The following is a 20,787-nucleotide window of genomic DNA, read 5'->3' as shown; positions in this document are numbered from 1 at the left end:
ATATTAATCTAGATACCTCTCTTCCCTACAAGAGTTCAGCGACCAGAAAGGCATCAAAGAACTGAGCTGTCTTTGTGGCTGGTAGGAATAGAAAACAACACCTGGGCAGCACTGCCTCACCTGTCTGCTGCCCTGCCATCTTCCCTGTCTGCCCAAGGTCAAGCTACATTAGAAATCTTTGGTTGCAAGCAACAGAAATCTCACCTCAAATGGACTAAATGAAAAGGAAATTTATGGGCTTTGGTGGTTGAAAATTCCGGCGACAAGGCGAGATTCAGGGGCTGACAGACGTCATCAAGTGGGGATCATACTTTTTGCTATTTTACCTCTTTAAATTTCCTCTGTTTTGGCCTCATTCCCACTCGGTGGGAGGATGCCTTCCTGCCCATGAAGCTTCCTATTTTCGAAGCGCAGCCACATCAAAGGAAAGTTACCCTATGCCGAGAACTCCAGCAAGTCCTGGGTTTGGATTTTTTCGCTGGGCTTGGGTTTCATGTTTATCCCTGAGCCTGTCACTATGATGAGGACTATTCAATGCTGCAGGGTTTTGCATTTTTTTAGGCTACCTTTATTATTATCATGATTATTAGTATTATCATGCCTTTGTCTTCTAGGCTACCCAGCTTTCCTGGTATGCTATAAATAATGACTTGGAGACCACTTTCTCGCACTATTGAACCCAACATTGTAAAGATATTATCTCCTTAAGTCCTCACAAGAACTCTAAAAGGTAGAGGGTATTGCTTCCATTTACAAGGGAGGAATCTGAGCCTCAGAGAAGGTAACTCAATTTAATATTCCCTGGGAAACCTATTTCTGCTTGACACCAAAGCTCTCGCTCATAACCAGCATGATTCTCCTTCATTAGAAGGGTCGGGCCAGCTTGTTAATTACCCTTGCTAGAATGGATCAACGTGCATCCTAGGATGGACTGAGACTTGCAGAATGGCAGCTCAGCTAAGCATGTTCTGATCCTGTGGATATTAAATAAGGAGACATAGAATGTGGTGGTAATTTCGGGGCTGTGGCTATATTTAATGATATTTTTAGTCACTTTCAATCCATTTGATTCCTATTAAACTCTAAATAAATTAGTTTCAATTATGAAATTATTTTCTCAGCCTAATCCAGTCTCTCTGGGTGTACGTATTTTTAATATCCCACACTCCGGTCCACCTGGGTTTGACATTTGGTGCTGATTGCTTTCCTTGATGCAAGGATTTCAGTCCCAGTGGATCCCGGCTTGTTGCCAAGGATTTACCTTTGGATTGTTAATGAATGCAGGAGGTACTTCCTTCAGTACGTGAGAAAGAAGAAAAGATCTTCCTTTTGAAAAACCCCATACCTTTTAATCATCTATGAAAGAACCTCCTTTCTTAGAAATCTCACCCCGGCCTTCAGGTTGGGAGCAACACAGGGGAAATTGTGTTTGTGCATTTTGGAGCGAGCCTGCCAACCTTGGATTCTGTTTTCAATTTTACAAAAGTGAAAATTAATGAATATATGTACACTTATGCATAAAGGGAAAGGGCACTCCGTAGAGATGAGAAATCAGTTTATGGCTGAAGCTATTTTTTTTCTTTCCGAAATTCTTGGGTAAGACTAGAGATATTATTCATCAGGCCAGAACTTGAAGTTGTATTTACTTTCTGGGGAAAAGTATTTTTGTGTTCTGTCAACAAGGCTGCAGTTTTTGGATCTTCTTATGCTCCCAGGAATCAGAAACACAGACAGGAGTAGAATGGCGGCCTGGTGCTCCTTTGTGAATCCACACTGGGCTTTTAAAATAGAAACCGCTGTAAGTTTAATCAAATAGGAAAGGCACACAAAACCGCAGTGTTCTTGGGTAAACTTCAGAGTTAGATTACTCACCCTGAAGACCCAAAAAGGTCAGGGTCCCAAGCAGAGTTACAAATCCCAACATTTCTTTGTGGGGCTCTGAGTAACTGCAAATGGCAGAAGAACCTTTAATGCCACAGTATGAAGAAGGCTTAGATGTACTCTGACACCAAAGAAGAAAGGAGAATAGGATTGTGGGGATAAATGCGTGTTATTGTTGGTGAATATGAAATTTCTGTAAATATTTAATGAAGTATTTCTTGTCCTCCAATGACTTTTTAAATTAATGATGCATTTTATAATCCATGAGTTCTCAGCACAAACAAGGTATCCGGTTTTTTGTTTTTTTTTTTTGGAAATTGCTCTCTTTTATTTTCCCCAGTTCAGTAAATAAGGTATCCAGTTTTAAGTATATCTTTTTCACATTAAAATTTCCTTTGTTCCGTTCAAGTGTTCAGGAACGCTTCCCTGAAGTAACTGGAATGTGTTCTTGGCTTGACTTCATGGGGTTCAGCATGGGAACTGTGTCTGTGGTGGGGCTGTGGGGAGTGGGGGGTGTGGTATGATTTAAAGAAAAATTCAGCAGCCCAGAAATGTGTTAATGAGATTCAAGTCACAGGAGGTGATTAGTAGAAGAACCCGGGGCCGGGTCCAAGGGGAGAAGTGAGGCTACGTTTTGGAGGGCAGACCTGGTGAGTGGCTGGACTGCAGGCTCATCTCCTCAGCTGGGGTATTAGAACGTTTGTTTTGTTTTGTTTTGCTTTACATTGAGGTGAAATGCACATAACGTAACATGTACGACAGAAAATCATTCATTCTAGACTAGAAAATTGAGGGACCTTCATGCATTCACTCTGTGGGGCACCACCGTCTCTAAGACATTTCCATCACCCTGTTCTATTGGGGGTTTTAATGAAAGGCTGGAGAGGTCTGGAAGACATCTGGATTATGTAACTGCATTATGTAAACCTTAAGGCACTGGCTACATTCTCTCGTGTGTTAAGTGTGTTGTCCTTAATGGTGTTTGCTTGAAAATCTGTGTTAAACTGAGGATCTCGCTGTAATGCAAGTTGACTCACCGGAATCGAATTTGTGCTCAGCAGCTGCCTCTCTCAGAGAACCGCAGTGAGGTTCCACCATATACCTTGTTGCTTCCCATCAGAACGTACCCCCTTTTCTGGTTTATCCCTGCACGTTCGTGTCATGAATTGAGCGTCCATAACAGGATGCCAGGAGTGCAAAGGTGTGTGAGACAAAGCTGGGCTCAGTGGGAGAGACTCAGTTCTAGTTGGAGAGAGAGGTTCTGAAGGAGGTATGTAGGGGCGAAAGGAGGGAAGGGGCAGGAGGAATACTTGGCCAAATCCCAGCGCTTTTGAGGGGAGCTGGTGCCTGAGCTGAGAGTTCAAAGTTGAGTAGAAATCAACTGAGTGAAGGATGGCGGGGGACGCTTCAGCAAATGCAATGAGAAGAGGTCGCCAGATCACAGTATGAGGTGGGGTGGCCGACGTGGACAAGGATCGGACAGCGGAAGGCAGATGCGTGCTCTGTTCGCAGATGCGTGCTCTGTTCACAGATGGGAAAACTGAGACCCGAGAGATTATCCAACTCTTTCGTAGCAAGGGCTGAACTTGGCTCCACTTACCATGGCTTGAAAACACTGGGTATTTCCACTGAACCACACTCAAGAGGAGGACGCAGAGTATAGAGATACTTAGAAAGTAGAATTGTTTAGGACCAGTTTGAAGGTCTATTTCATGTGTGGGGCAGAGCGGAGGATGACACTGCAAATGGCTGACTGGTTTGCTGTTTCTTTTCCCATGTGTCCCTACCTCTCCCCCTCTATTCTTCTACTTCTAGTGTTGAAGAACATCTTCATGAGGAAGTCTTTAGACACTGTAGGTCTTAAATGCTAAGGCATTAATATGTGCAATGAGATTCCAAAGTTCTAGAATCAGAAGGCAGCTCTAGGTTGTGAGCAGAGCGGATGGACACCATCTATTTTCCCTCATGGTTCTTTCAAGTCTGACCCCCGCCAAGCCCCACCCACTCATCATCCTCATCCTCAAGCTAAGGGCAGGGCTGGTATTTACCAAAGCTGGAAAGACCGAAAAAAGGAAGTATTCAAAGAGATTTAGAATGAGCTCTCTGAGGCAAAGATTTGGAATCAGCTAGTATTTTAACTACCACTCCTTGACCTCGTCTATATTCTCCTTCTGTCCCCGTGGCCAGCTCTCATTTACAGTTCTTGAACACACCCCATTTCCTTTTAGAATCATCTGGCAATATCCTGCATTCTCTCTGTGGCAGGCACAATGGCCTCTCAAACTCCTAATCCCTGGAACCTGTAAACATTGTCTATTTCATGACACCAGGGGCTTAGCAGATGTAACTAAAGGTACAGGTCTCAGGATAGTGAATCCTGGGTTACCCGGGTGGTCCCGTCTAATCGCATGAATGCTTAAAATCGGAGAACTTTCTCTGACTGGAGTCAGAGGGATGCCACAGAAGTCAGAGAGATTCAATGCTTGAAAGTTGCTTGGCGCACTGGTGCTGGAGGGGCCATATGGAAAGCGTGGGAGGGATGTGGAAAGCCTCTAGAGGTCAAAACCACTCCCCCTCCCCTAACTGACGGCCAGTAAGGAAATGGGATCTCAGTTCTACAATGGCACCCAACCTCCTGAATACACCTGGAAACAGATTCTCTCCCAGAGCATCCAGTACGATATACAACTCCGCGGACATCTTGATTTCAGCTTTATGAGGCCTTAGCAAAGGACTTAGCTATCTTCCTGGACTTTGACCTACAGAAACTTTGACCTAGAGATAATATATGTTATATATGTTGTTTTAAGCCACTAAATTCATGGTGATCCATAATGCAGGAATAACAAACAAATATACACTTTGTCAAGTGGTCTAGAGCAAGCAGTTCTCAAAGTGTCTTTCCCTGAGGTGTTTCCCTGAGACCCTTCCAGGGAGTCTGTAAGGTCAAAATGATTTTCATAATAATCCTAATATGTAATATGTCTTTTTCACTGGGCTGACATTTGCACCAATGGTGCAAAAACCATTGGCAGGCAAATTGTTGGAATCTTAGCTCCCATCAAGAAGATGGTACTACACTTGACCAGTGGCCATTTTATTTGTCGTTGTCACACCTTGCAGGAAAGAATGTATGATTTCATTTAAGGATGTTCTTGATGGAGCAGAAAAATTAGTAGTTTTATTGCGTCTTGACACTTGAGTCCATGTCTTCTTCATATGTGGGGTGACAAAAGGCAAAGTGTGCATATGGAAGAGCTATGGCAGTCCAGCCAAGACGGTTTCCTCAAACAAAGGCACATGTGCCTTCGTGTTGTGACCTGAACCTGCTGCTTCTTTTTTTTTTTTTCCCCCCACGGAACGCCATTTTTCCCTGGGGGGAAAGAAAAGACTGATATAAACTAGAGTTACTCAGATGTGGGCATTTGGGAGATCCTTTCTTGAAATTGAATGAAATGCATCTGTCACTTCAACAAAAACAACTGACAGTATTTGTTGCCAGTGAAAACATTTGAGCTTTCCAGCAAAAGATTAGAATTTTGGAAAACCCGAATCTGCCACTATAATTTGACAGATTCTCAATACTTAGTCTGTCTGATGAGACAGGCAGAGATATAATACAGCAAAACCATGTGAGTTTTTGGTATTGTAAACTATGTAAGCATTGAGAACATCTAAATAAGCGAGTGGATCAATATTTCCCAAGGGACTAATGCACACTGCTAAGAAGTCATGCATGGGTAAAAACATTAAAAATGCCAGGAAGGGTTTATTGATATGATTTCGTATTCCACATTGCAACTAACCTTTACGAAGCGTGTTGAGATTTGGTGCAGCGAAAAGAGCACTGTTATCTGAGAAGCCTGAAAATACTCTTCCCCTTACCAGCTACATAGCCATGCAAGACTAAATTTTCTTTGTTGTGCCTCAACCCAAACATCATTTCACAGCAGGGTGAATGCAGAAGGGGAGCTGGCTTTTATTAAGCAAGATGTACAATGTTGTTGGCCTCACTATTTTTGGTTGTTAAAATTTGTTTATTCTTTTATTCATTCATTCATTTTTTTTGTAATCTCTACACCCAACGTGACGTCGAACTCACAACCCTTGAGATCAAGAGTTGCATGCTCTTCTGACTGAGACGCCTGGGTGCCCCGGAAATACAGTTGTTGTTGTTGTTGTTGTTTTACTTTATTTTGAAATATAGCTTTTTAAATAAAAATATTGTATTTATGTTAGGGTATCATGGGTTTGTTATTGTTATGGAAATGAATTAATAAATATTTTGAAAATAGCAAATATCGATAGATATAAACCACAGAAATAAAATCTCTTTGGGGTCCCCAAGAATTTTAGAGTGTATGTTATCTACTGAGGCCCTGTGGAGGGCAGACCACACATGGGCATAGCTCAGTGATTGTGTATTTGCCCTCCAAGCCAATTTAAGCCCAGAGGGGTTTTTCCTTTGACTCCTACAGTTTGGCCCTTGTAATATTTAAAACAATTGTTGAATTCTGAATGAAGTTACCATATTTACAAATTGTGAGGTTTTATGTGAAATACCACATTTTCCAATTCTCTTGGGAAACTGATGGGCTGGTTGCATTTGGTCCATGGTTGTGCAGGAACAACACCCCCCACCCCGGCCCCGCCCCGCCCAGAGCTGGATCCTCTTTGGGACACATGTTTCCCAGTTTCTCTCCATCCTCACCACACTCTACTCTTGATGCCCCTTGTTTAAACCTGTTCCTCCTCAGTTGCTGACATTGGTTGCTCAGCTCCTGGGAGCATTTGTGTTTGTAATATCAGATCCACATGGTCTCCTTCATGGCAGGAAGTTGGGAAGACGTGGTTGAATCCTGGGTCTCCTCCACTGATTCCAGGGGTATGTTAGTTACATCACAACAGACCAAGAGCTCACATCAAGAAGCTAAGATCACCAGATGAGACAGAAATTTCTGAAATGGAGGCAAAGGTCATGTTTTAAGCCTCATTCTTGCAAATGTCCCAATTACGTACTGCTTAATAGGGCAAGTAGATAGGTATAGTACCTGGAGGGCAGCTGAAATTGGGATCAGGAAATGGGCTCAGGAGCCAGGGTGTCTGTGTTCAAATTCTGGCTCGGTCTTTTGATAGCTGTGTGACCTTGGGTTAGTTACCTAACCTCTGTAGGTCTGTTTTCTCATCAGCAAAATGAGACTGGTAACACCATCTACCTCATAGGGCTGGTGGGAGAATTAAATGAGATGGTATACAGGAACCACTTGGAACATTACCTAGCACCAGTAAGCCTTCAATAATTGTTAGTGGCTGTTCCTATTGTTCTTCTGAGAAGGGCTTCAGTCTGGCTGTGAAAAGGGAAGGAAGCTGCCAGACATTCTGGCCAAGCAAACTGGACTCTGTCCATGTCACCCTATCTCACAGGTCCAAGGAATCCTGACATGAATGTAATAGATCCCAACAGATAACTGAGAATGACACAGTGCATCATTTTGATTAACAGCCATAGCCACTTAATTCACCTGTTAAATCGACAATAGATTTGAGATCAATCATGAGGCACATTAACAAGTTCATTCATTCATTCACTCGATTAGTCATCTTTTTATTCATTAAATATCTACTGAGTGCTTATTATGTTCTAGGCCCATCAACATGGAAGCTCATGTCCTGGTTTGGGGTTGGAAACCACCATCAGATAATTCTGTACAATAGGGTCTACGTATTTTAGTCCCTTGTTGTTAAAAACAATATCCTTTTGTTTCTATGGGACTGTGAAAGAACTAGTCCTAATCTGAGGGCATGAAATAATCCACTGTTAGAGAATTGCTTTGAAAAGAGAAACAAGGGTGCCTGGGTGGCTCAGTGGGTTAAGCCGCTGCCTTCGGCTCAGGTCATGATCTCAGGGTACTGGGATCAAGTCCCGCATCGGGCTCTCTGCTCAGCAGAGAGCCTGCTTCCCTCTCTCTCTCTGCCTGCCTCTCTGTCTACTTGTGATCTCTCTCTGTAAAATAAGTAAGTAAAATCTTTTAAAAAAAAAGAAAAGAGAAATAAGACTATCACTCTCAGAAAAAATTCTGTAAGTACCCAATTTATTCATAAAACAATACAGTTTAAATATTTATAATTTTTTTTCAGTTGTACTTTTTTTTAACCATCATTCCCAAAATGTTGTGCATTTGGCTGACATGTATTTGCAAGGTTAAGATCTATAATTATAACACTTGAAATCATACAAGTCATTTGATTTGCTTATTAATATTTCCTCCCGCAACAAACAACAAACAGATCTATTTTGCCTTGTGATTTACTTCCCTATCTCTCTGACCAAAATTAAGTTCCTTCTTGTGCCTTTCGTACCTGCAAAACACTTGTCCATTTCTCCAAGAGAACAACACACAAGTGAAACATTCTTTCTTCTGGTTCAAGACTGGCCAGTTCATATTCACGCAAAACAATGACCCTAGGCATTTCCGCTGATAGATTTTGCTCTCAGGAGTGATAAAAAGAGGCAACAAGATGCCCCACACTAAACTTAAAGGTCAACTTGGTGGCCGGGTTTCTGGGGAGCCATACCGCACAGCCATTTGCCATGGACGAGTTTCCATGGTTGTGGTCCCACCAAAGACTCTTTGAAGTCATTCCTCGGGATTGACATAAAAAGGGAACCATTCCCTTTGGGATTGTGTGATGTCCCCTTTGAGAGGGGAGAGGCTGGCAAGGAGGAACACTCCCTAGTCTGTTTAAGGAAGAGTTGTGACTAGAAAGCAGTGAGACTGATGTGGGGTATGCAGCTTCTGGAGTCAGTCTCACTACTTTCTAGTCCCACCTCGGAGACAGGCGGGACTTTGTGCTACTGGCAGGGGAGAAGTGCCCTTCTCAAGCAGACTAGGTGCTTCCCTGTGTCAGATGGTCTCTGGGACAACACCATAGAGTCTAGAACCTCAGAACTCTTAAGTGTGGACTGCAATGGTTATCACTTGGGACCTTGTTAGAGATGCAGAATCTCGGGCCCACACACCCCTGTTGCACCAGTCTGATTTGTAACAAGATCCTCAGGTATCTGGGTGCACAGAAAAGTCTGAGAGGTGCTGGGCTTGGTGCCCCAGACCCACTTCTAGAAGACTATGTCTAGGTGAGTAAACCTCTTCTTCAATAAAGAGACCATTCATAGCAGGGAGGGATTATAGATAACAATTGCAAAAACAGTGTGTGTGTGTGTGTGTGTGTGTGTGTGTGTTTATTTTAAACATGCAAAATACAGTCCATGCATCTGCCATTTTGAAAAGTCTCTCATCCTATAGCAGATAAAACCAAATTATGTTTTGGCTATCGACTTTCCATAAATGTGTCAAAATGCTTTACAGTGTAAAGATAATAAGAAATTTAGCAAAATTTCAACAAACCTGTATAAAAAATGGATACAGATAACATTTTATTTCAAGGCGACATGCTGTAATGTAAAGAGTAAGTTGTAATTATTCGTGTTTCTTTGTAAAAAGTCTTTAACAATACAAGAGCTTAACAGATCCAGGCCTCAGGGCTACACATGCAAAAAAAATTGTCAGTTAGTTAAAAATCACCAAAACGTGCTATTTTTTAAATGTGTACGTGTGTGTGTGTGTCTTTTTAAATACAGTAGTAGAAGTATTAAATATTAGCAGGAATAGTATTTCAGAACTCTGTAAAAGTATGTGTAGTTCACGGCGCTAGCGTCCTGGAAGACTCATACATTTCCGATGAACATTTTGGCTTAATCCCTTTGCCATTGTAATAGTCCACAACTTGATTTGGGACTTCAGCCAACACGCTCTTTGCCAGGGCAGCTGGAGATGCCTGGAAGGAAGAAGAAAGCACCGTGACTTTGGCACCTGGCCCAAGGAATCTGATCCAGAATCAGCTTAAAGGCTGCAGTCTTACTCTGAGCAGCTAGTCTCTCTCTCTCTCTCTCTCTCATTCATTCATTCAGTTGGTACTTGTTGAGCATCTACTCCAAGCAAGAGTTGTTAGATTGTTGGAAAATGAACCTTTTATTTCCTAGTTATATTTTCCCATGCTTGTCTCAAAACACAAAACTATTCACATCTGAAGATGGGTGAAAGTTGGGCGGTGGAATGGATTCTTTTTGAGTTTAGTTTCCAATCTGCATTCAATTCCAGGCACTGTGCTAGAGTTTATGGGTCTGTGGTTCTTGCCATTAAGTGAGTTCTAAACATGAGAGGGGAGCCTGGTGTGGTCAAAATGAACACCGCCGTGAGACTGAACACAATACATGCTACAGACCAGCAGCATCACCTCACACAGGAGCTCAACAGAAATACACAACGCTAGACCCATCCCAGAGTTATTGAATCATAATCTGCATTTTAACTTCATGCCCTAGGGTGATTCCTATGCATACTGAAATTTGAGAAGCACTGCTCTAGAGTTACAAACACCCTGGGACCAGAGCGCAGACAAGGAAGATTAAGTCATCTTAGAGGAAATCACACCAAGCTTCCAAGGGGTGGTGGTGTTTCAGTTGGGCATGTTTTAATATGTAGAGAAGGGGAATGACATTTGATCATTCTAGGTACAGTGAGTCATCTGATGGGGCTAAAGAAAGTGTGTGTGTGTGTCTGTGTGTGTGTGCGCGCGCACGCTGGGCATGCAGGATTTTGGGGGTATTCAGCTGGACAATAGGCTTGAGCCCAGGTGACAGAGTGTTTTAAATACCACTAATTAATGTAGCCTTTATTCTATTAGCATTATGATCCCACTGCACGATTTGGGGCAGAGGAAGGTGGAGGCTGGTATTCTGCATGGACTCTGGAGTCAGGCAGAGCTGGATCTGACTTCTGGCTCTGGCCTCATTATTAGCTATTATTGAAGTTGAAAACTTGAAGCAGAAACACCAGTTAATGAGTGTTGGAGATTCCTCAGCAAAGGAAAGAAAGGGCTAGACAAAATGCCCAATGGCCTGGTTTCTTGCTCTTTCCTTCCTTTTGTGGCTTGCCACTCAGCCATTCGACTCGGTTAAGCCCCAGTGTTCTTAAAGACACAACAGCAAGAAATAGGGATTTGGTTTTATCCTGCCCAGCTTTTAGGAGTTTCAAAAGAGAGAAATTTGTCTTAAAAACAATCTGAAAACATGGTGAGGGGTTTTCCTAAAGTGACCCCTCACATTTTGAAGATGTCCTAGCATGTTGGGCACTCGGCATTCATGAACGCTCTTTTAGTTTATAAATGTCTGCTCAGAGTTTGGGTTAGATCGTGGTCCACACGTACACCGGGGTAGCTATGAAAGTACCATCTTCTCTCTGATCACATCTCATATAAAGGCTGGAAAGCCAAATACTTCACTTCCCAGCCTTCTTTGCACCTAGGGATGGCCATATGACCCATTTTCTTTCTTTCTTCTTTAAATTTTTATTTTTTTAATTTTTATTTATTTTTTAAAGATTTTATTTATTTATCATAGAGAGAGAGGGAGAGAGAGCGAGCACAGGCAGACAGAATGGCAGGCAGAGGCAGAGGGAGAAGCAGGCTCCCCGCTGAGCAAGGAGCCCGATGTGGGACTCCATCCCAGGACGCTGGGATCATGACCCGAGCCGAAGGCAGCTGCTTAGCCAACTGAGCCACCCAGGCGTCCCTAAATTTTTATTTTAAGAAGGCCCCACACTCAACATGGGGCTTGAACTCACAACTCTGAGACCAAGAGTCACTCACTCTACTGACAGAGCCAGCCAGGCATCCCAGTATGACCCAATTTCATCCTTTGAGACATAAGGATGCTTCTTGGAAAGCTTTTCTTTCTTGGTTAGAGGGGACAGACATGGTTGGTTCTGTTTGCCTTTCCTCTTCCTTTTTTACTTTGAACTAGAATGTAATTCCTGGAGCAACTGTTTTATCATCGGGGCAGACAGCAAAGGAATCACCACGTGCTTGCCCTGATACTATCAAATCACTGAAAAAAAGATGTGGGCAGCTACCAGTCCCTAGCTTCTAGTTACATAAGAACAACGTATTTGTCTTTATACAATCTAGGGTTTCTCAATTTTGGCACTATTGCCATTTTGGGCCAGATAATTCTTTGGGTGGGGAACTGTCCTGAACATCGTAGGATGTTTACCAGCACTCCTGGCCTCTACCCACTACATGCAAACAGCACTCCAAAGCTGTCACCATCATAAATGTCTCCAGATGTTGCCAAAGTTGTCCCTGGTTAAGAACCACCTGTGCAGGGGCCACCTGGTGGCTCGGTTGGTTAAGTGTCTGCCTTTGGCTCAGGTCATGACCCCTGGGTCCTGGGATCAAGTCCTGCATCAGGCTCTCTGCTCAGCGGGGAGCCTGCTTCTCCCTCTGCCTGCTGCTCTCCTGGCTTGTGCTCTCTCTCTCTCCCTCTTTGTGTCAAAAAAATTTAAATAAAATCTTAAAAAAGAACAACTTGTGCAATCCACTGTAGGACGGGTTTACTGTTATATGAAGCCAGTGATATCCCTAAACAGTGCTGTCAAACAAAACTTGGTCCAGTGATGGAAATATTTGATATCTGCCCTGTCCAATGTGGTAGTCACTAGACACTAGATTATTGAGCCCTGAAAAACTGAATTTTATTTTTTAAGATTTTAAAATTTAATCTTAAAAAATTATCTTAAAAATGAAAATCTTAAAAAATTTATTTATTTGACAGAGAGAGAGAGAGGGAGAGAGAAAGCACAAGCAGGGGGAGTAGCAGGCAGAGGGAGAAACAGGCTCCCAGCTTAGCATGGAGCCTGATGTGAGACTCGATTCCAGGACCCTGGGGTCATGACCTGAGCCAAAGGCAGACGCTTAAACAACTGAGCCACTGAGGTGGCCCTGAAAAACTGAATCTTAAATTTTGTTTCATTTTAGTGAATTTAATTTTAAATAGCCCTATCTAGCTATCTGTCACTGTATTTAGACAGTACAGTTTTTGAATGACTCTCCCACTCCTTTGCATATCTGGGCTGGTGGGTCTGGTAAGCAATGAAGGCTTGGGGGCATTATCTGGTTGGGAAAGGCCAAAAACATGAAAGCAGCTGGCACTAGCAGCTTATTTATTAGCCACCTGCGAGGACCAGGTGCTGTGCTAAGCCTTACATAGGCACCACTTTTACTCTTCCAACGTGTGTGTCATTTGCCTCATTTTAAAGATGAAAGTCTATGGCACAGACTTAAATAACCTGCCCAGAGCACACAGCTCGAAGTCTGTGCCCTGTCCACTTCAAAGTTGAGTTATCATGCAAAGGGAGGCAATTCATGCGTTACTGGCTTAATGGAAAGGATGTTAGCTCACCTTCCATTTTATTTACTGTGTATTGAATTCAGAGTAGATAAGTTCAGATAATATGGTTTTCAAACCTAAGCTGAAGTCCATGCAGGTAAGGGGTGTGACATGCTCCTGGTGTTGCTTTTATCACCCACAGAGCAGCTTGAGACTGTGTGGCAGACACAGGAGAGCGGGACCCCATTCCCTTGCCCTGGTCAGGGTGCTTCCCTTGTTGCTGAGCGCCCCACCCCAACTCCCTGCCCACCATCGGTCTGTCCTTCCTCTGGCCAGCGCAAGCCTTGAGGCTTTCCTCACCGCAGCTCCTCTCTGCTCTCAAGTGCTGTGGCAACAGTAGGTCCCCTTTCAACCCCCCACAGGTTGCTTTAGCATAGGAGTTTTCTGGCGACATCTACATCCCAACCATGTCATTCTCTGGTGTGTTCCTTGAGGCCCGGACCCATGGCTTTATAATCTCGCTGTGGTCCCAGGCTAGCATGTGCTGCACCCACGGCAGGCGGTCCAGGAGTGTTTGAGGAACAGGAGGAGGCTGTGGGGGAGAGGCAGGAATATGCATGGCACAGGTGAACAGAAAGATGGTGGTTTGGGGAAGTGCATGAATACCCTAGGGAGGGAGCTCTTTGACCCCTCTGCACTCATGCGGAGTTATGGGTGGTGGTCAGTGATGTGGCTACTCTTGCCTGGCTGGGAGGAAATGGGGCAGGACCTGAAAGTCTGGAAGAACTACCCCCTATCCCCACTTTGGGCATTATGCAAGTAAGTCACTTCACTGATGAGCACAAACTGTGGTAAATTTCACCCATTCTAGCCCATCCCTCCCCATACCCTTCCTTGCTGTCTACTTGCAAACAGCCAGAGGGCTTGGTGAGCCTCTTTTATTTAGCAAGTGGTTTCATTTGGTAACAGACCCCTTGTGCAGATTGAAGGGGGGCTATGGTAGCGCGGCTAAGCCCCTCACCCACGCTATTGCCCCTGTGCTTGCTGGGGGCTTGGGTGTTCTTGAACTCCCTTTGCATTCAACACTGTAGCCAGGGGTTGATTTCAGGCTTCTCTAACGATGCTCATGACGCATAGTCCTCCTTAGAAGGAGAATCGCAATTGTGCGGCAGTACCCTTAGGAGCAATGCCTTATTGTTCTGGGAGCCCTGGCGTGTCCAGGGATCTCGCTAAGCGGTCCCGGCAGGCCAACAGATGTAGGGGTCACTGGAGGCTTCTGGGCTCATTATTTAACTGAAAGTTTGCTTTAAGGCATGTCTCAAGAAGGTGGCAAACAACAGTTTATGAAAGGCATATGCCAAATATTCTGACGCCAGCACTGGGACTTGTCGATAATCAACAATGATCCAGCCATCTTCCCACTAGCCTTACCCACCGCGGCTGGTGTGCTGTTGTGAGCCCAAATTGGGATTCAGATATTTCTGGATATATCTGATAAAATGGCTAGGAGAACAAAAAGGATTCCTTTGAATGAGGGCTCTTGGCTTGAGGAGAAAGGCTTTTCCAGAAAATATCAGGAGGGGAAGCTCAGAGTGGATGTCACACCGCCTGTCCCTTCCTCACCCTGACTCTAAATAAGTGACTCAAGGCCTGAGCTCAGAGGGGCTGGAGAGGAAGCGAAGGACATTTGCGGCAGGGGTCCTGGAGGCATAGGGACGCAGACTTCACTGCATTAAGGGTCCAGATAACAGAAGGATCTCCAAAGGAGGGATACTTGTCCCTTCCCAGAGGACTGCAGGGTCTCTCAGGGCACCTAGAGCTCTGGGGATTCCCTCCCACTGGGGCAGTCCCAGTTCAGTTACCAGCCCTGGGAGCAGCCTCCCTGGCACCCCACGCAGAGCAGAGGTCCAAGCCTCGGTGGACAGAGTGGCTTCCATGAGGGGCACAGGACAGAAGAACACAGAGGACTGCCTGTGAGGACCTACATGACTCCCAGACACAGCTGGCGGAGGCTCTGAAGGTTCTTCAGGGCCTCTACCGGCACAGAGGGATCCCTTGTGAAAACCAGAGAAGGGGTTACCCTGGGCCATTGTAGCCCTACGGGTGCAGAGTTCTGTGTAAATTTTAAAGGTGCCTCTTCTTCTCTGGAGTTGACAATTATCCCAGATTCAGAAATGCTGAAAAATTGTGCCATGCTAGAGCATTGTCTCATGGGCCTGCTTCAGGGTCATCTGGGGACTGCGACACTGCTTGAGTTACTCTTCGTTACTGATGGGAACCCAAGACTGTAAAGCTCAATGTTACCTTGCAGAAAACTGATAAGATTTCTGCCCAGTAGAGAAGGTAATCTAAAGATGATGAGGATGATTTTATAACCCTTTTGGTCATTAACCAGTTTTGAAGCTGCCTTAAGAAACCTGTTCCCGTATTCTCCCCACCCCCACCATAATCTGCTATTTTATAACCTCCCTTGAACTAGCTTTGCCATCTTTCTGGTTCCCTCATTAGTCAGTTAAATCAATCTTTGATGCTGCCTATGGTATATTTGCAGAGGATTTAGATTACTATCATTTCAAGAATATATTTTTCCAAGGCAAACACAGGCTTCTCTCAGGGTACATGGCTTGACAAAAAGAAGCCATGCTGAAGTTCAGGTTCTCTTTGCTACTTCAGCCAGGCACCCTTGGGCAGCAAGCAACCTGGCCAACAGTACATGGCAGCCCTGCGTGCACTAGAGAGCCTAAATGACATGGAGGAGGGGAAGTGCCAGTGAAACGCTGGCTGCCACATTTAGCGTGACTCCTCAGCTATTACTTGAGTTACATGCCTTTCTCCAAATAGCGAAACTACATATCCTGGGTGTGAGACAGCGTGGCTGGGCAGGGATAGCTGACATTGCTTCACCCCAAACACTGGCAGGAAACTGTGGGAGCAAGCTTGCTTTGGTTCTCCTCTCCCATGGGAAGCCCCAGACATATGCGTACGTGTTTGAAGTTCCTGAAGGGCACGAACTGGACGATGTCTCGAAGGACAGGCTCTCCCTTGGGTGATCTCAGAATGCCGTCGTCCCCATCTAGCATCTGCATGTCACTGAAGTCCGCGTTGCCTACGCCGACGATGATGACCGACATGGGAAGGTGGGAGGCATGGACAATGGCCTCCCGGGTGTCAGCCATGTCCGTGATGACACCGTCGGTGAGGATCAGCAGGATGAAGTATTGCTGGGATTGACCGATGGCCAGGCGAGCATGGGGACGAGGAGGTGGGGGAGACAAGGACAACAACAGTTATGCACCCACCAGGGTGGCTTCTATGCATACTGACCACAGTGACAGTGCTGATAGTCTTTAATGAGTCCTGTGTTGGCAGCCCTAAAGACTTAAGGCTATGGTGAATGGAGCTTCACTGTAGGCAGAGTAATCATGGGGTAATTCTAAGAATCACGTCAGTGACAGTTACACGGCACAGTGTGGTGGACAGAACAGCAGGGGGAGTCAGGAAAGGCTGGCCTCAAAGCCTCTACTATCTGAGCTCCTGGGAAAATACCTCCCCTGGGTCTACGTCTCTTCATCTCCTGAGGAGTGGGACTAGACCATTTATCCTACCCTCTTCAGCTGGGGGAATTTTCAGAGTCCACAGCTTACTGCCCAGTACAATAGCCTCTAGCTCCTTGTGCCTCATGAGCCCTTGAGATGTGGCTAGAGTAACGGAGGCACTGAAATTCTAATTTTATTTCATTTTAATGAATTTAAATTTAACCTTCAAAACAGAGACTTGATTCATTTATTAGAAACCTTTTAAATACATTTGGAACAACTCAGGTATGTGACTAGTTTCTCAACTGTTAATACATAAAACCTAAATAAAGATCAAGCATTTGCAGTGATAATTTAGTATCCAAACTAAGGTGACTTAAGTACAAAATACACATGGGCTTTGAAGACTGAGTACAAAAGAAAGAATGCAAAATATTTTATTAATAATTTTTTTAGATGGAAGATAAGTTAAGATGAGAATATTTTGGTTATATTGGGTTAGATAAAATATATGATTAAAATTAACTCCCTTAATTCTTTTAGCTTTTAAACATGTGGCTACTAGAGAATTTACAATTGCACATACAACTCCATTATATTTCTAGTGGACAGCACTAGCCTAAAACCTTGCTAGCAGGGGGCAGGGGGTGTGGGTTGTTGCCTCTTCCTCTGAGGGCCACACACCAGGGTCTGGTCTAGTTTGAGTGTGCTTGTGGGTGCTGAGTTCCTGTGGCTTCTTGCTCCAAATCCCAACTGTCCCCTGCAGACTGCCTGGGCTCTTTCCACCTGGACAGGCTCTCAGGTGGCTCTGAGAGTGAGACTGGAAAAGACATTCTCTATCCATCAGCACAGGGGGTCTCAGGACTTGCTCTGGGGTCTAGAGGAGGGAAGGCATCAGAGACCATCACTGTTGTCAATGTTAAGTGACATCATGATGGCATCTACTGAGAGATTAGAGGGAAGCAGGGCACCGGGATGCCAGTTCATGCCAATCTAATGTAATTTTTGCAAAATGCCCAACATCTGTAGTAAATGTGGGATTTTTAAGGCATTTCAAGTTGCCATATTTCAAAGAGGAAAGGCTGGATAGAATAGCTACACTCTGAAAACACCTGGTTTTGAGAATTATACTTAAAAGGTTCCACACAAGCTGTTAATATTAAAGCCTCCCTCTTCTTTCTGTAAGTTGGAAAGATATTTGAAACAAAATAACATGTCAAAAGTACACCTGGAGGGAATAGAAATTCACACTATTATGAGACATCTGTATGTTCTAAATACTTTATAGTTTAACGTAAAGACTAATTTTGTTCCATGTCCCTAGCTGCCCAATCATAGTTCTAGCTAACCAGCCAATTTTCAAATGCATCTGAGTTGTACATTTACATCCATATCCATGCTTCGAGTCATATAGAGTCACAAAAAGGTGGCTTGGGAGTTTGGAGGAAGGTTTCAGTAGCATGACTTGATGGTACAGCTAGGAAGGAGAAGAGAAAAAGCGGAAGGAGGCAACTTGGTGGTTGGGAATAGAGGAAAGGAGTGTAGAATACACCAGAATCATACATCACTCTTCCAGGGTACACCTTGGATGCCTCACCTGGAGGAAAACCACTTCTGACCCATGAGCAGATGGAGTCCTTGCGTGAGTCACACTTCTATGTCCTCTCCCTCCTTTTTCCACATCCCCCAACTCCCATTTGATATGATCTTTGTGGTCTAAGGGGATGGATCACCCCTAACTGCTCAGTGCCTCTAGGAATAAAACACCTGATAGCCACACTACTACATCAAGAAACTTTAGAGTTGAAATGGTCTAGAGACAGTGTTGGGAAAATATTTTCTGTAAAGGACAATCATCAGTATTTTTGGCTTTGCAGGCCATAGTGATCTCTGTCCAACAACCTGACCTTGCTGGTGTAGTATGAGAATAGCTGTATTTATCACTTAATATGAATAGCAAGGCTGTGTTCTGATAAAAATTTATTGATGGACACTGAAGTTTGACTATCATGTGATTTCCACGTGGCATGAAACTATTACTCTTCTTTGGATTTTTTTCCCAACCATTTAAAAATGTAAAAGCTGTTCTCAGCCTACAAGCCATTGAAAAACACACTATAGAATGCAGTTTGTTGGTTTTTCATCTAGAGCAGGGATTTCATTTCATTTTATTTTTTAAAGATTTTATTTTTAAATAATCTCTACACCCAACAGGGGGCTCAAATTTACAACTCTGAGATCAAGAGGCACTTGCTCTACCAACTGAGCCAGCCAGGAGCCCCTAGAGCAGGGATTCTTGACCTGGGCTGGTGGACTACTGAAAGATTTCAGACAGTATGTGAACTTGGGGTAAATTACATTTTAGTTTCACTAACCTCTAACTAAAATTTATAATTTTTTTCAATTATAATCAACAAATAAAATTGGCTTTAACTGCGCTTGTGACTTAGTCACCAATAGAAATCACAGGTATTTTCCTGTTATAGTGACTGCAAATATCTTTCTATATCATTTATATCAACACTACTTAGAAATTACAGAATTGTTAGACTAGTTACTGGTTCTCATAATTTAATGTCACAAAAGAAGCGTTTTATGGCTCTTTTGTGACATACATGGTATCAACATATATGGTTTATTTATAGCATATATTTTATTTTGTGCATTTAAAAGCATTTCTGAGAAGGGGTCCATGGGCTTCACCAGTTATTAATGGTGTTCATGGAACAAGAAGTGTCCAAATCCTCTGATCTGAAGAGACTGTCAGGATTCTATAATCTGATTTTTCAAGGTTCAATCTAGCTAAAGGTAATATGCTGCAGACTGCTGGAATGACATCTTGATGGAAATTTCCAATAAAGTGAGCAGTAGTAGTTGTTTCTAAAGTCAGGCTAGGAAATGCTCACAGATGAAATACTACAGTCTTTGAATGAACTTGAGGTCCCATTTAGATAAGGGGGGGATTTTTGTTTTGTTTTTAATTTGTACACGAGTTCCACAAAAATTGAAAAGAAAATCTGACAGCCATAGACTCCTTGCACGCCCTACCAAGGAGGTTCAAGGTTAGGACCCTTAGCAATCAGTAATAACAAGGGTCCCTGGACCACACACTACTCAAAGAACAGGGAATACCTTGGGGAAAAACATCAGTGTTTCTGGCCTCTAGGGTAAATTATCTGGGGCTGTGTGGATTATATGCTTCCTCCACCAATTCCTGACCTGGCCTTTCAGAGCAGACCCACCTGACCTTGGCAGAGGGAGTCATGATCAAAAACTCAAGCTGGCTTATATCAGGCCAGGATCCAGACCTATGTCAGCCATGTTCTCTTTTTTATTCTTGTGGGTCCCAGTACTCTAGAAGGGCTGGGATCAATCAGTTTTCAAACTGGGTTCTGGGGATCGCTGGGGATACCTTGGATGCTCTTGGGGATAAAGGAGGTAAAAGAGAACAGCCAAGTTGGAGCCCTATCCCCTGTCCAGATTTAGCAAGAGAAGTCTATTTTCTTAAAATCTACTTTATATATTGGGTTTCTGAGTCAAGTTATCATTTGGAGAATTTGAATTTGATGTTCTGGTGATGAAAAAAAGTAAAATAAAATAAAATAAACTGAAATACTGATCTTGTCCAACCCTTATTTCTAAATCATGCATCTGTGAGGATTCAAATTTGCTCCATGGCCTCTGTGTGTTTGGCAAGATGGAGGTGCCACTGACTCTGAGAAGTATAATTTTCAGATAAATGTTGGGGAGGAAACTCTGACTGGTATGGGAGGATGGAGACAGTGAGGAAGACTTTCCTTGTGTTTTGAAGGAGAGTAAAGCAAGGGACAGTAGCTAAAGGGTAAAGTAGTATCAAGGGAGAGAGTTTAATTCAAATAGATATTATAGCCTGTTCCATTTGCTAATGGGAATGAGTCTTCAGTAGAAAGGGGAAACAGATGATAAGGAGAGAAGGGGAACATAACTGCTGGGTCAAGGTCCTTGGATAACTGAGAGGGGATGTGTCCCAGTACATAAGAGATTGATATCAGATATGAACTTGGTCCTCCATCCATTCTAATATGAGGATGGCTGAGAACCTGGTTACAGTGCAAATAGCTTGGACGAGTTCATGTCAGCAGATGAGGGAGAAGCAGATAATCT

The 20,787-nt window shown here is 43.7% G+C and overlaps 1 protein-coding gene across 2 annotated transcripts in view; it reads right to left on the bottom strand.

Moving 5' to 3' along the window:
* Positions 1-7,956: 7,956 nt before the first annotated feature.
* Positions 7,957-20,787, bottom strand: part of CPNE4 (copine 4) — a 485,767-nt gene continuing 472,936 nt past the window's right edge. For both annotated transcript variants that reach the window (XM_044252375.1, XM_044252376.1), the window contains exons 15-16: positions 16,093-16,329; positions 7,957-9,717 (exon numbers count right to left, since the gene is read on the bottom strand). In XM_044252375.1, coding sequence (XP_044108310.1) covers positions 9,583-9,717; positions 16,093-16,329 — 372 coding nt within the window. In that variant the 3' untranslated portion in view covers positions 7,957-9,582. The remainder of the gene's footprint in view (positions 9,718-16,092; positions 16,330-20,787) is intronic.

This window comes from Neovison vison, chromosome 6 (assembly GCF_020171115.1).
Source record: "Neovison vison isolate M4711 chromosome 6, ASM_NN_V1, whole genome shotgun sequence".
NCBI classification, from domain to species: domain Eukaryota; kingdom Metazoa; phylum Chordata; class Mammalia; order Carnivora; family Mustelidae; genus Neogale; species Neogale vison.
This window is presented reverse-complemented; position numbering and strand designations above follow the sequence as displayed.